The following is a 15041-nucleotide window of genomic DNA, read 5'->3' as shown; positions in this document are numbered from 1 at the left end:
GTACAGGCGGGGATGGGGGGGGGGGGGGTCGGAGGGAAACTTGGGACATTGGTGATGGGAATGTTGCACTGGTGATGGGGGGTGTTCTTTACATGACTGAAACCCAAACACAATCATGTATGTAATCAAGGTGTTTAAATAAATAAAATCATTAAAAAATATTAAAAATAAAGTTTAAAAAAAAGAAAAGTTTGTCATGTAGGGCTGGAGAGATAGCATGGAGGTAGAGCATTTGCCTTGCATGCAGAAGGTTGGTGGTTGGAATCTCAGCATCCCATAAGGTCCCCCTTGCCTGCCAGGAACGATTCCTGAGCGTAGAGCCAGAAGTAACCCCTGAGCCCTGCCAGGTATGACCCAAAACCCCCCAAATAAAAGTGTCATGGGGGCCAGAGTGGTAGCATAGCAGTAGGATATTTGCCTTGCACATATCCAACCCCGGTTCGATTCCTGACATCTCATAGGATCCCCTGAGTCTGCCAGGAGTAACCCCTGAGCGTCGCCGAGTGTGACTCAGGCCCCCCCTCCCCCCAAAGTCTATCATGGGGCCAATCACTGGAGTACACAGAACTTGAGTGTATACAGTCCTGACTTCATCTCCACCACGCAGAAGAGTGGCTTCGGTCTTTGTATAGAGTTCTCTGCTTAGGGTCCAGCAAAGCTGAAATAAAGTTGAAGACAGTTCAGGGCTTCCTTTTTTGGGTGGTGAGGGAGGCAGGGCTATGGATTAAATCTACGGCCTCAGACATAAGAAGCATATGCTCTCCCTTCATCTACATTGTCAGACCAGTGGTGGGCTCTACATCTTATATATAAATCTATATAAGAATTTGCTTCCAGGCCCGGAAAGATAGCACAGCTGCGTTTGCCTTGCAAGCAGCCGATCCAGGACCTAAGGTGGTTGGTTGGAATCCCGATGTCCCATATGGTCCAATATGCCTGCCAGGATCTATTTCTGAGCAGACAGCCAGGAGTAATCCCTGAGCACCGCCGGATGTGACCCAAAAACCAAAAAAAAAAAAAAGAATTTGCTTCCGGGGCCGGAGAGATAGCATGGAGGTAAGACGTTTGCCTTTCATGCAGAAGGTCATCAGTTCGAATCCCGGTGTCCCATATGGTCCCCCCGTGCCTGCCAGGAGCAATTTCTGAGCATGGAGTTAGGAGTAACCCCTGATTGCTTCCAAACTTAGATTATTAGGCAAATTCAGTCTCTTTTAGTTATGTATGGCACTAGTATTTCCATTCTTTTCTAGCTGTTAGCTTCTTGTTAGCCCCTTAAACCAGGGGTCTCAAACTCAATTTACCTGGGGGCCGCAGGAGGCAAAGTCAGGGTGAGGCAGGACTGCATAAGGGATTTCGCTTACCAAATATTCACAATAAAAAATCGCATTAAACATTTGCATACCCCGAATGGAACTACTCGGGGTATGCGAATGTTTAATGCGATTTTTATTGCAATTATTTGGTAAGCGAATAATCACGAAAACTGCGATATTTGAAGGCCGGCTGCGGGCCACAAAATATTGTACAGAGGGCCGGAAATGGCCCGCGGACTGCAAGTTTGAGACCCCTGCCTTCAACACTCAAATTTTTCTTGTACAGCCCCACCATTCCTCAAGTTAGCAACAATATGCCTTCTTCCTCTGAGTACTTCTGCTACCTCCACAGAAAGTACTCTGCTATTAAGGACTCATGTGATTAGATTAAATCTATGTGTAATATTTCCTTATTTTGAAGTTATTTGTACCATGGACCATAATCCTAGAATTTGTATCTCTTTATATTTACAAGTTTTAGGGATCTCAACAACTTATTTGGGCAATCATTTGAGAAAATTTGCATATCAGTAAAATTCAAAACAATTTATGAAGTTTGAATCTTAAGATCAATTAGAAAGAAATGATTAATAGGGGCTGGGCGGTGGCGCTAGAGGTAAGGTGCCTGCCTTGCCTGCACTAACCTTGGACGGACCGCGGTTCGATCCCCTGGCGTCCCATATGGTCCCCCAAGCCAGGAGCGACTTCTGAGCGCATAGCCAGGAGTACCCCTGAGCGTCACCGGGTGTGACCCAAAAACCAAAAAGAAAAAAGAGAAATGATTAATAATGGTTGTTCAATATATATCTTAAACTTCTTGGTCAGGGTGATAGCACAGCAGTAGGGTATTGACCTTCAATCCAGGACCAACCCAGGTTCAATCCCCAGCATCCCACATAGCCCTCCAACGCTGCCAAGAGCAATTTCTGAACACACAGCCAAAAGTAACCCCTAAGTGTCGCCAGGAGTGGCCATCCCCCCAGATAAGAATATAGTAGTTTTTCTAATCTATCATTTTTTGGAGATGTTGTTTGAAGTTTTAAAATTATAAAACCATTAACTCATTGGATAGAGCATTTGGGATTTTTTTGTTCGTTTTGTTGGGTTTGGGGGGCCACACCCTGTGATGCTCAAGGGTTACTCCTGGCTATGCGTTCAGAAGTCGCTCCTGGCTTGTGTGATCATAAGGGACACCAGGGGATGGAAACGTGGTCCATCCTAGGTTAGTGTGCACAAGGCAAATGCTTGTGCTTGCGCCATAGCTCCGGCCTACATAGAGCATTTGTCTTGTATGTATAAGACCTTGTGTTTGATCCTCGTACTAATGGAAAACTTAATTAAAATAGTGAAATGGTGTAAATTTTCTATTTTGTGTCTTATATTACACATTCTCATTCAATGAACGCCTATGATAGCTTTTCATTTCTTAAAATTCTGGATTTGGGGCCGGAGAGATAGCCTGGAGGTAGGTAGAGTGTTTGCCTTGCATGCAGAAGGACGGTGATTCAAATCCTGGCATGCCATATGGCCCCCAGAGCCTACCAGGACTGATTTCTGAGCGTAGATCCAGGAGTAACCCCTGAGCGCTGCCAGGTGTGACCCAAAAACCAAAAAATAAATAAAATAAAATTCTGAACTAAAATTTAAAGTTGTTGTAATCTATAGGGAAGGAGTTAACTTTTTCATGCAGAACGTTTGATCCGTGGCACCATGGTCCTAGGCACAATTATAATCTAGTCCCTACCTGCAAACTGGGAGTATCTACAAGCACTGCTAAGAATGACCCAAAAACTGAAGGGAAAATAATTTTGTTTTTGTTTTTGGGCCACCCAGCAATGCTCAGGGGTTACGCCTGGCTCTGTACTCAGCAATCATTCCTGGCAGACTCGGGGAACCATATGAAATGCCAGGGGAGATCAAACCTGGGTTAACCGTGTATGATATAAACGCCTTACCTGAAGTTTTGTTTTGTTTTGTTTTGTTTTTTTGCCTTTTCAGTCACACCCAGTGATACTCAGGGGTTACTTCTGGCTTTGAGCTCAGAAATCGCTCCTAGCCTGGGGGACCAAAAGGGATGCCGGGGGATCAAACTGTGGTCCGTCCTACATTAGCGCATGCAAGGCAAATGCCCTACTGCTTGATCCACCGCTCCGGCCCTCAGGATTTGGGGGGAGTTGGGCCACAACTGGTAATGCTCAGTGGTTGTTACTCCTGGCTATGCACTCAGAAATTGATCCTGGCTTGGGGGACTATATGGGACGCCGGGGGGATTGAACCACCGAACCACAGTACATCCTAGGCTACCATGGGCAAGGCAAACGCCTTACTACTTGTGCCACCGCTCTGGCCCCCAGGATTTTGTTTTGTTTTGTTTTGTTGGGGTTTTTTTGTGTGTGTTTGGGTCACACCCTCCAGTGCTCAGGGGTTCCTCCTGGCTCTGCTGAGAAATCGCTCCTGGCAGGCTCGGGGGACCATATTGGATGCCGGTATTCAAACCACCATCCTTCTGCATGCAAGGCAAACGCCCTACTGCTGTGCTAGCTCTTTGGCCCCCAGGATTATTTTTTAAGCTGACTGATTAGCACTATCTATTGGATACATACCTTGTTCTGATTATAGGGAATGGAATAAGTATTAATTATAATGTTGTAAAATTATACTGAATCATAATTTGTTTACATTTATAGTATGTTTATTTTATCTACTTATTGAAAATATTTTATATGACTATACAAATATATAGTACAAACATATTTGTTTATTTTTTATTTATATTTATAATTATAAATTATTATAATGTTCTATAATTTCATTGTATTTGAAGGAGTCTCATTGAAAAATGAGATTTGGAATTATCCTAATTTTTCCCTCTCAAAAATCTTTTTTTGTTGGTTTCTCTAGTCCAAATTCTAAAATTTGTTTTAAACTTTATTAATATAAATTTAATATAAAATTTTATATATTGAAATAATAATTTAAATATAAATTTAACATAAAATTTAAGTTTTTAGACTTTATTAATATAAATTTAATATAAAAATTTTATATATTGAAATAATAATTAAAATATAAATTTAATATAAAATTTACGTTTTAGACTTTATTCATATAAATTTAATATATTTAAATATAAATTTAATATAAAATTTAAGTTTTAGACTTTATTAATATAAGATAAAGAAATATAGATATATGTATGTATATTATATTAAGGCCAAGTCTTCTTGAATAATAATAATGTGGTGTTATAGGGTACTATATGATTTCTATTCAAAAATACATCCAGTGTGTGTGTTCTTTTTTTTTTTTTGGTTTTTGGTTTTTGGGCCACACCCATTTGACGCTCAGGGGTTACTCCTGGCTATGCACTCAGAAATCGCTCCTGGCTTGGGGGACCATATGGGATGCCGGGGGATCAAACCGCAGTCCATCTTTTGCTAGCGCTTGCAAGGCAGACACCTTACCTCCAGCGCCACCTTCCCGGTCCAAGTGTATGTTCTTGACTTAAGATATTATCCTAAAGTAATTATTTTTAAATTCATGTAACACATAAAAGCACCTATTAGGAAGAGGTTATGCATTCATTAACATATGAACCATGATTTGACATCTAAGTTTGGATGCATTTTAGATAGCAGAGCAGCTTTTTGAAAACTTGGAAACCAGGTACATCTAGGCTGAGAAAAAGAGGGAAGCTCAGAAAACGGAATCTAGGGAAGATTGACTCAGACCTGGCATCTGGCACACAGGGAGACTGTAAAATATCTTTGGGCAAAGGAACCCAGCCTAATGACAAACTCTGACATTCAATTTTTCATATTTCAGTCTTGATATTAATTCTAATGTACCTGAAAATAAAAAGCTTTTACTTATTCATATGATACATAGCCAAAAGATTTGCGGCTTTGTTTTTTGTTTTGTTTTGTTTTTTATTTCTGGGAAAGGGGGAATGACAGGAAAATGCTGTAATCTCTTATTAAAAAAAAATCTGTTGTTTGGGGGCCGGAGAGATAGCATGGAGGTAAGGCATTTGCCTTGCATGCAGAAGGACTGTGGTTTGAATCCCGGCATCCCATATGGCCCTCCAAGCCTGCCAGGAGAGATTTCTGAGCATAGAGCCAAGAGTAACCCCTGAGCGCTGCCGGTTGTGACCCAAAAACCAAAAATAAATAAATAAATAAAATCTGCTGATTTTATAACTATAGTTTAATGTTCTAAACTAAGGATGATAATTTTATAGTGAATTTCTTTTTTTTTTTTTTTTTTTGGTTTTTCGGGCCACACCCGTTAGATGCTCAGGGGTTACTCCTGGCTACGCGCTCAGAAATTGCCCCTGGCTTGGGGGGACCATATGGGACACCGGGGGATCGAACCGTGGTCCTTTCCTTGGCTAGCGCTTGTAAGGCAGACACCTTACCTCTAGCGCCACCTCGCCGGCCCCTATAGTGAATTTCTTAATTAAAAAATTACCTGAAGGGGCCTGAGAGATACGACAGTGGTAGGGCATTTGTCTTGCATGCAGCCGGTCCAGGACGGACAGTGGTTCGAATCCAGGCATTCTATATGGTCTCCCGAGCCTGCCAGGAGCGATTTCTGAGCATAGAGCCAGGAGTAACCCCTGTGTACTGCCGGGTGTGATCCAACAACAACAACACCAAAAGAAAAAAATAATTTTTTTTTACCTGAAGACAAAAACTAAACTTGTAAGATGTTATTTGTTTACATCAAATATCTATAGGTATTACGGCCGGAAGATGCTTTTCCTCATGATGTGTCATCCTAACTTTGATAAAATGCTTGAAAAATATGTCCCATCTAAAGATTTACCATATATTAAGGAATCTGTTAAAAACTTACGGCAAAAGGTTTGTGGAAACATTCATTTTATTCATTTAAATTAATTTTTCAGTATTGTGCAGCACCTTATCAGTATTCAAGGACAGAGTAGCCCCTTGACTTAGCTCTGTGAGTGATAGTTCAGTGCTTCTAGGCCTTTATGCTTGGCGTCACCAGGTCTTAATCCTGTTCTGTTTGAGAGACCAGCTGGGAGCTGAACTTGGGACTTCATACATGCCAGGTATGCACAGTCACCCTTTGAGCTATCTTCCCAGCCCTTCAAAGCATTCATTTTTTAACCAACTTCTAAAACAAAGATTATTAGTCCAGGTCAGTAGAAAGGGCTGTTCTTTATTTCTCTGTTAATGCTCATAGTCGAACAAGTTTTAGGCAAGTGCCTTAACCTCTGCACTATCGCTCTGGCTCTAAAGCTTCTGTTTAATATTTTATTAACTATGAATTTCTACTTAGTACTGCAGTTGTTGAAATGCTATTGAAGATTATATATTATTTATATTTTTATGTTCATATAAATATTTTGTATAAAATTTTATGTTTGTATAAATATATATTATCCATTATAAATATATATTTATGGGCCCGGAGAGATAGCACAGTGGCATTTGTCTTGCAAGCAGCCGATCCAGGACCAAAGGTGGTTGGTTCGAATCCTGGTGTCCCATATGGTACCCCATGCGTTCCAGGAGCTATTTCTGAGCAGACAGCCAGGAGTAACCCCTGAGCAACGCCGGGTGTGGCCCAAAAAACAAAACAAAACAAAAATATATATATATATATATTTATTTATTTATATATTATTCATATATATAAAATCACATGCATATGTATGTAAAATAATCCCCATAGCCCTGCTAGGGTCTCTGACCACTACCAAGAGTAGTATTAGCACACCAGGTGTGGTCCAACCCTACATTCCTCCCTCCCTCTCAGTAAAAAACAAAAACAAAACAGAACTTGATCATTGGTACATTATAGTAGAACTTTTATTTATTTAGTTATGTATTTATATGGAAGCTTTTACTCCTTTTCAATACTCTAGAATTTGGTAAGGGCTATAAAATTGGGAGCATAATCTAAAAGAAAACACCAAGAGGTGCCAGAGAGATAGCATGGAGGTAGGGTGTTTGCCTTGCATGCAGAAGGATGGTGGTTTGAATCCCTGAGCCTGTCAGGAGCGATTTCTTTTTTTTTTTTTTTTTTTCCCCAAGGAGCGATTTCTGAGCAAAGGGCCAATAATAGCCCCTGAGCCCTGCTGGGTATGACCCAAAAACCAAAAAAAAAAAAAAAAAAAAAAGGCACCAAGAATGAAAATCATTATTATATTCTTTCAATAATAATTAAAATTCAAAAATCAAAAAATAAATGGGGCCGGAGAGATAGTATGGAGGTAAAGCATTTGCCTTGCATGTAGAAGGTCGATGGTTTGAATCCCGGCATCCCATATGATCCCCTGAGCCTGCCAGGAGTGACTTCTGAGCATAGAGCTAGGAGTTACCCCTGAGTGTGGCCGGGTGTGACCTAAAAATAAAAAATAAATAAAATTCTGGAGCCAGAGTGACAGCACAGCTGTAAAGCATTTGCCTTGCATGCAGCTGACCCAGGATGGACCGTGGTTGGAATCCAGGCATCCATATGGTCCCCCGAGCCATCCAGAAGCAATTTCTTGAGTGAGAGCCAGGTGTGACCCAAAATCAAACAAAAAAAAATTAAAATTCTGGGCCAGAGAGATAGCATGGAGGTGTAGTGTGTTTGCCTTCGAATCCCGGCATCCCATATGGTCCCCTCCCCCCCCCCCCCCCCCCCCCGAGCCTGCCAGGAGCAATTTCTGATCATAGAGCCAGGAGTAACCCCTGAGCGCTGCCAGATGTGACCAAACCCCACCCACCCAAAAAAAGACTTGAGATCTAGCCCAATGATAAAAACATACCTAACTTAAAGTTAAGGTGTCCTGGATTTAGTAAACTGCAACAGAAAATATAAAATTGTTAGCAGTTTTGGGGTTTTGTTTTGTTTTGGGGTCACACACAACTTAGCTCAGGACTAATTCCTGATTCTGCATTCAGATCACTCCTGGTGGGGATCAAGGGACTCTGCAATGTAGGAAATCTACAAATCGAGCATAAGTTGACTGCATGTCCTCTACCCACTGTACTTTCTTTCCAGCCTGAAAATTGTGAATATTTTTATGAATCTGATATAATTTTCTTGCAGTCAGTCTCATTCTGTTCATTCACTGTTAATATCTCATTATATACATAAATATATTGAGTATAGCTTTTTCAAGTGGATTATTAAAATGTTTTCTGATATATAAAAGATAATGGTTATTATGAAAATTACCTTAGGGGCGGAGAGGTGGCGCACGCGGTAAGGCTTCTGCCTGGCATGTGGCTGATTCTAGGACGGACAGACCACGGTTCGATTCCCCGCTCCAAGCCAGGAGTGATTTCTGAGCTCAGAGCCAGGAGGAACCCCTGAACATCGTCGGTTGTGGCCCAAAACCAAAAAAACAAAACAAAAACAAAAAAATCAAGTCTTTCATTGGAGACTAATCTAAGCATAAAATTTACAGGGCCATGATTAAGCAAAAAAAAAAAAAAAATCAAGAAAAACGAAAATCACCTTATATGATTCATTTCTTTTACTAGTTTTATTTATTTTTTTTTTTAATGCTACCTTTCTTGCTATTTACTTATAGGGTTTGGGGGAAATACCACTAGATACTCCTTCAGCAAAAGGAAGAAGATCTCATACTGGCTGTGTTGGAAATACAAAGCCTTCATCTGTTTCTAAAGATGCTTTCAATTCAAGTGAAAGGTAGGGTTATTTTAGAACACATCATTAGATTATTCCCTAGAGATAATGATCTCATTTGGATGTTTGTTTTCTTTTTTCTCTCTCTTTTGTTTTTGGTTTTTGGCCTGAGTGTGTACTCAGGGATTACTCCTGGCTCTGCACTCAGAAATTGCTCTTGGCAGGCTTGGGGGTCCTTATGGGATGCTGAGAATCGAACCCGGGTCCTTCCTGGGTCTGTCGCATGCAAGGCCAATGCCCTTCGGCACCTCATTTGGAATTTTTCAAGAGTATCCCAGGCATATTTGGGAATTATGTATCCCAAGCTGTGTTCTGAGCCCCCTTCCTGGCAATTCTTGGACCAGGAATTCAGAGTGAGAGACCAAAGATTCAGTGTTGTGAAAGTCCTATTGTGCTGAAAATTATCACAGGGATTATTCAAAGCATCAGTGGTCACATGCAGTGGTACTTGGAAGCCTCCAGGACTGCATGGAGTTTTGCTTGGAGTACCTTGCTATCAATATTAGGTACAAAATTGCCTTAACTGCTATACTGTCTCTCTTGCCCAAGATTTTTAGTTTTTCTTTTTCTTTTTTTTTTTCTTTTTCTTTTTGGACTACACCCATCAGCACTCAGGTTATTCCTGGCTCTACATTCAGAAATCATTCTTGGGGCCAGGGCAATAGCACAGCAGTAAGGCATTTGCCTTGCATGAGGCCAACACAGGCAGACCCCGGTTTGATTTTCAGGCATCCCATATGGTACCCCGAGCCTGCTAGGAGCGATTTCTCTGAGCACAGAGCCAGGAGTAATCCCTGAGCACCGTCGGGAGTGACGCAAAAACAAAAAATAGTTTCTGTCAGGCTCTGGGGACCATATGAGATGGCCGGGTTCAAACCTGGGTCAGCTGCATACAAGGCAAATAAATGCCCTACCCACTTTGCTATCACTTTGGCCCCTCACCCAAGAATTTAATGTATTTTTATTTATTTATTTATTTGGAGGTGGTTTTTGAACCACACCCAAAGATCACTCCTTGCAGTGCTTTGGTGCTGAGGATTAACTAGGGTTGGCAACATGCAAGACCAGTGCAATGCCTACTGTACTTTATCTCCTGATGTTTTTTAATTTTTTTTTTATTTTGGAGTGGAGATACTGGTTTGGGCAATACCTGGATGTGCTCACAAGTCATCTCAAGAGTGCTCAGAAGAATATGTGGGGCCTACATGTATATTAGTCACATTAATCCCTGCATTCTTTCCAGTCCATTGTATTTAATAGGCTTTTCAAAGAATAGTGTAGGTCATACCCTGCAATGGTTGGGAGTACTGGATGTGGTACTGAATTTGAACTTGGTGGCTTGTGTATCCTAGTCATCTACTATGTCTGTTGGACTAATAATAGTCCCCTTGTCTTAATTTATGGACCTAATTTTTATCCTTTTCTTATAAAAATAAGACATAATTATTTTTTCTTGAAAATCAGTAAATATGGGGCTGGAGAGATAGTACAGCAGGTAAGGTTCTTTTCTTGCATGTTGCCTTCCTGAGTGCAGAGTCAGGAGTAACTCCTGAACAGCACCAGATGTGGCCCAAGCCCCTCCCAACCAGGAAAAATTTGAAAAATATAAGGCAGGAGAGATAGTATGGTGTGTAAGCTGCTTGCATGCTTCTGGCCTGGGTTCAATACCTGACACCACATTTGGTCCCCTTTGTCCTGTTAGAAGTAAACCCGAAGTGCAGAACAAGAATTAATCTCTGAGCACCATCAGGTATGGCCCACTCAATAAAAGAAAAAGAAATTAGAAAATAATACATAAGTCACCCATAGTGTCACCATGAATTAAAAATGTTATTGTGGGCCAAAGCTATAGCACAGTGGTGGGGCATTTGCCTTGCACGCAGACAACCCAGGAAACTGGGTTCAATCCTCAGCATCCCGAATGGTCCCCTGAGTCTTCAGGAGCAATTTCTGAGTACAGAGCCAGGAGTAACTCCTGAGCCCTGCCAGGTTTGGCCCCAAAACTACCTCCCTCCCTCAGACACCATTATTTATTTCAACTAAGTAGGCAAGGTTTAAAATGTACAATTAGGGGGCCGGGCGGTGGCGCAAGAGGTAAGGTGCCTGCCTTGCCTTCGCTAGCCTTGGACGGACCTCGGTTCGATCCCCCGGTGTCCCATATGGTCCCCCAAGCCAGGAGCAACTTCTGAGCGCATAGCCAGGAGTAACCCCTGAGCGTCAACGGGTGTGGCCCAAAAACCAAAAAAAAAATAAAATAAAATAAAATGTACAATTAGGACTGGAGAGAAAGCACAGCGGTAAGGCGTGAGATTGATCCGGACAGACCCAGGTTCGATCTATGGCATCCCCATATGTTTCCCAGAGCCTGTCAGTAGTGATTCTGAGCTCAGAGCTATGAGTAACCCCTGAGCACTGCCAGGTGTGGGCCAAAAACGAAAAATTAAAAATAAAATAAAATCTACAATTATATAAAGAGTTCATTGGGCATGCCATCTTTCCAGTCCACTGTATCAAAAGAATGTATATTGGTAACTATGTTTTTATAGTAAATTAATAGAAATTTAATTTATTTTTCTTTCATTTTAGAGAGGTAACTGAATATCGTGAGGTCACCAGAAAATCAGCTCCCCGTAATACCTTAGAAAGTGCTGAGTATATTAAAGTTATAACAGGTTTATTAAATGCAAAAGACTTTCGAGATCGTATTAATGGGATTAAGCAACTTTTATCAGACACTGAAAATAATCAAGACCTTGTTGTTGGAAATATTGTGAAGGTAAGACATGTCAAAATCAATATTCATCTTAGATGTCCAATTAATTTATAAAAATTATCCTAAGTCTTAGTGCTTTATGTATATTTAAATATTAAAATATATTCAGTGAAAAAAATAGGTTGTGGGGCTGGAGTGATAGCACAGTGTTATAGTGTTTGCCTTGCACGCAGCCGACCTAGGATGGACCCTGGTTCAATCCCCAGCATCCCATATGGTCCCCTTAGTCTGCTGGAGCAATTTGGTAACCCCTTACCATCACCAGTTGTGGCCAAAAGACCAATAAATAACTTTTAAAAAGAAAAAAATAGGTTGCTTAAGCTTTGCTCAATAACGTATTTTCAAATCAAAGTGACTAGAAAAACGTAAGAAATCAAGGGCTAGAGCTGTATAGCACAGCAGGTAAGTCTCTTACTTTGTTTTGTTGTCCTTTTTTTTTTTTTTTTTTTTTTTTGGCTTTTGGGCCACACCCATTTGACGCTCAGGGGTTACTCCTGATTATGCGCTCAGAAATCGCTCCTGGCTTGGGGGACCATATGGGACACCGGGGGATCAAACCACGGTCCGTCCTATGGTAGCACTTGCAAGGTAGACACCTTACCTCTAGTGCCACCTCTCCGGCCCAAGGCTCTTACTTTGCATGTGGCTCACCCATGTTTAATATCTGGCATCCCATATAGTCCCCCTCAAGCACTGCCAGGCGTGATTCCTAAGTGCAGAGCCAGGAATAACCCCTGAGTATCGGCTGATATGAACCAAAACAAGCCCTAAACTTGGTTTATAGTGTTTGCCAGTAGATGATGATACTTCTTTGAAAATGTTTTATCTCAGGAAAAGCTCAGATATTTTGATATTTATAAATACACATTGAGTGATTTGTAAATACTTAGTTTTTAAAAGCAAGGAAACATGGACACTTAAAATACTTATTATTACTTTACAATAAATACTAAAAATAGAGGAATCAAAGAGACAGTACAACGGGTAGAGAATTTCCCTTGTACACAACCAGCCCTGGGTTGGCATTCCATATTGTGCTCAAAGCATCATTAGGAACTCTGCAATTTCTGATTGCAGAGTCAGGAGTAACCCTGAGAATTGCTAGGTATCTCTTCCCCCACCTCCAAAATGTCATAAATCTAAACTGGAACATTAGAGAGATAGTACAGGTATAAGGCATTCGGCATGCCCTGGAACTGCAGCACTATTAGTTATAATAGGCTGTTGAACTGGAGCAATAGCACAGTGGGTAGGGCACTTGCCTTGTACCTGGCCAACCTGGGTTTGATCCCCAGCATCCCATATGGCCCCAGAGCCGGTGGTTTTTGAGTGCAAAACCATGAGTAACTTCTTAGCTCCACTGGGTATAGCCATAAAACAAATAGGTTGTGGCCCAAATATGCAATCCTTCCATGCACCTGCACCCCTCTCCCCATGAAATCTAAACTGGAGTCAGAGAGATAGTTCAATTGACTAAGCACATGCTTGGCATGTGGAAAGTCTATGTTTAAACATTGGTACCACATGGCTCCCTAAGCCTTGTCATGAGTAACCACCAAGCACCCCACTTGAGATCTTAATTTCCTAACACACACTCTCCATAAAAGAGGAAAAACAAGCTTGGGGCTAGAGATATCCTAAATTGTCTTGGTTTTCGTGCAGCATACCCAGATTGGATCCCTGTATCAAAATGGAACCTGAGTCCATCAAAAGTGGCCCCACTGCTGAATGTGGCCCAAAAAGCAGAACTCTCTAAAAATTTATGTCTCCTGCTATGAATAACAGTATAAACAAATTCAGGTTTTTAAGGTTTACTAACAAAACTTCCATCTTCCTTTTATCACATTTACAGGAAACATTCGTTTTCTTATTGAGCTAGATTTCATAATCTTATTTTAGTTGGGTTATTTTTGAAGCTTTCTTTGAGATTTAGCATTCAGTTGGGGTTTTTTGTTTTGTTTTGTTTTGTTTTTTGGTTTGCTTTGGGGGGGGGTTGGACCACACCCAGCAGCCTTCAGCCACATTCAGGGGTTAGTCTTGCTCTGCGCTCAGAAATCTGCTCCTGACAGATTCAGAAGACCATTTAGGAGGACCATTTGGGATGCGGGAGATTGAAACCAGGTTCATCCTGGGTTGGCCATGTGCAAGGCACCTGCTGGTGTGACATCACTCGGGCCCCAGTTTTTTTTTTTTCTTTTGGTTTGGTTTTTGGGTTTTTTTGTAAAGTTTACATTGGGACTGTAGAGATAGCAAAGTAGTAGAGCGTTTGCCTGGCACACATCTGATCCATGAAGGATGGTGGTTCTAATCACAACATCCCATGTAGTCCCACAAACCTGCCAGGATCGATTTCTGAGCGCAAAGCCAAGTTTGCTTGTCTGTATTCAAGTTAAATAAAATTGTATGTTGGTAGGGGCCCGGTAGGTGGCGCTGGAGGTAAGGTGACTGCCTTGCAAGCGCTAGCCAAGGAAGGACCGTGGTTCGATCCCCCGGCGTCCCATATGGTCCCCCCAAGCCAGGGGCGATTTCTGAGCACATAGCCAGGAGTAACCCTTGAGCATCAAACGGGTGTGGCCCAAAAACAAAAAAAAAAAAATTGTGTGTTGGTATCTTTGCATGTGTTTATACACTATGCTGAAAGAGAACTATCATTGCTAACAAACATTTATATAAAATAAGATAAAACACCAAAAGTAAATTAGATATCATTCCTACAAACATTATTTAAGTTTAAATAATTTGCTTTCAGATATTTGATGCTTTCAAATCTCGACTTCATGATTCCAATAGTAAAGTAAATTTGGTGGCTCTAGAAACAATGCACAAAATGATTCCTTTGCTTAAAGACAACTTATCTCCTGTAATCAACATGCTGATTCCAGCAATTGTAGATAACAACCTGAATTCCAAGAACCCAGGCATCTATGCTGCTGCTACAAATGTTGTTCAGGCCTTGGGTGAATATGTAGGTAAGAAACATTACTTTGCCATTTCACTTTGCTTTCAACTTTTCTGTATTTTAATGCTTAAATATTGTTCATCTAAATTGAAATTTTCTTGGTGCTGGAGAGAGAGTACAGCAGGTTATGGCACTTGCCTTACATGCAGCTGACCTAAGTTTGACCCCCAACCTCACATGGGCCCACAAGCCTGCAAGAGTGATCCCTGAGTTCAGACCTAGGAATAGGCCTGTAACATATTCAGGTGTGGTCCAAAAATTAAAAATAAGTAAGTAGGGGCCGGAGTGTTAGTGCAAGTGGTAAGGCATCTGCCTTGCCTGTGGT

At 41.2% G+C, this 15041-nt stretch overlaps 1 protein-coding gene across 1 annotated transcript in view; it reads left to right on the top strand.

The window, feature by feature from the left end:
* Positions 1 to 15041, top strand: part of TOGARAM1 (TOG array regulator of axonemal microtubules 1) — an 83667-nt gene that overhangs the window by 61988 nt on the left and 6638 nt on the right. The window contains exons 15-18 of the mRNA XM_049768338.1: positions 6052 to 6178; positions 8869 to 8987; positions 11571 to 11760; positions 14507 to 14726. Of these exons, the coding sequence (XP_049624295.1) occupies positions 6052 to 6178; positions 8869 to 8987; positions 11571 to 11760; positions 14507 to 14726 (656 nt within the window). The remainder of the gene's footprint in view (positions 1 to 6051; positions 6179 to 8868; positions 8988 to 11570; positions 11761 to 14506; positions 14727 to 15041) is intronic.

Source organism: Suncus etruscus, chromosome 2 (assembly GCF_024139225.1).
Source record: "Suncus etruscus isolate mSunEtr1 chromosome 2, mSunEtr1.pri.cur, whole genome shotgun sequence".
NCBI lineage: Eukaryota > Metazoa > Chordata > Mammalia > Eulipotyphla > Soricidae > Suncus > Suncus etruscus.
Note: the sequence above shows the minus strand (reverse complement) of the source record. Positions and strands in the feature narration are given on the sequence as shown.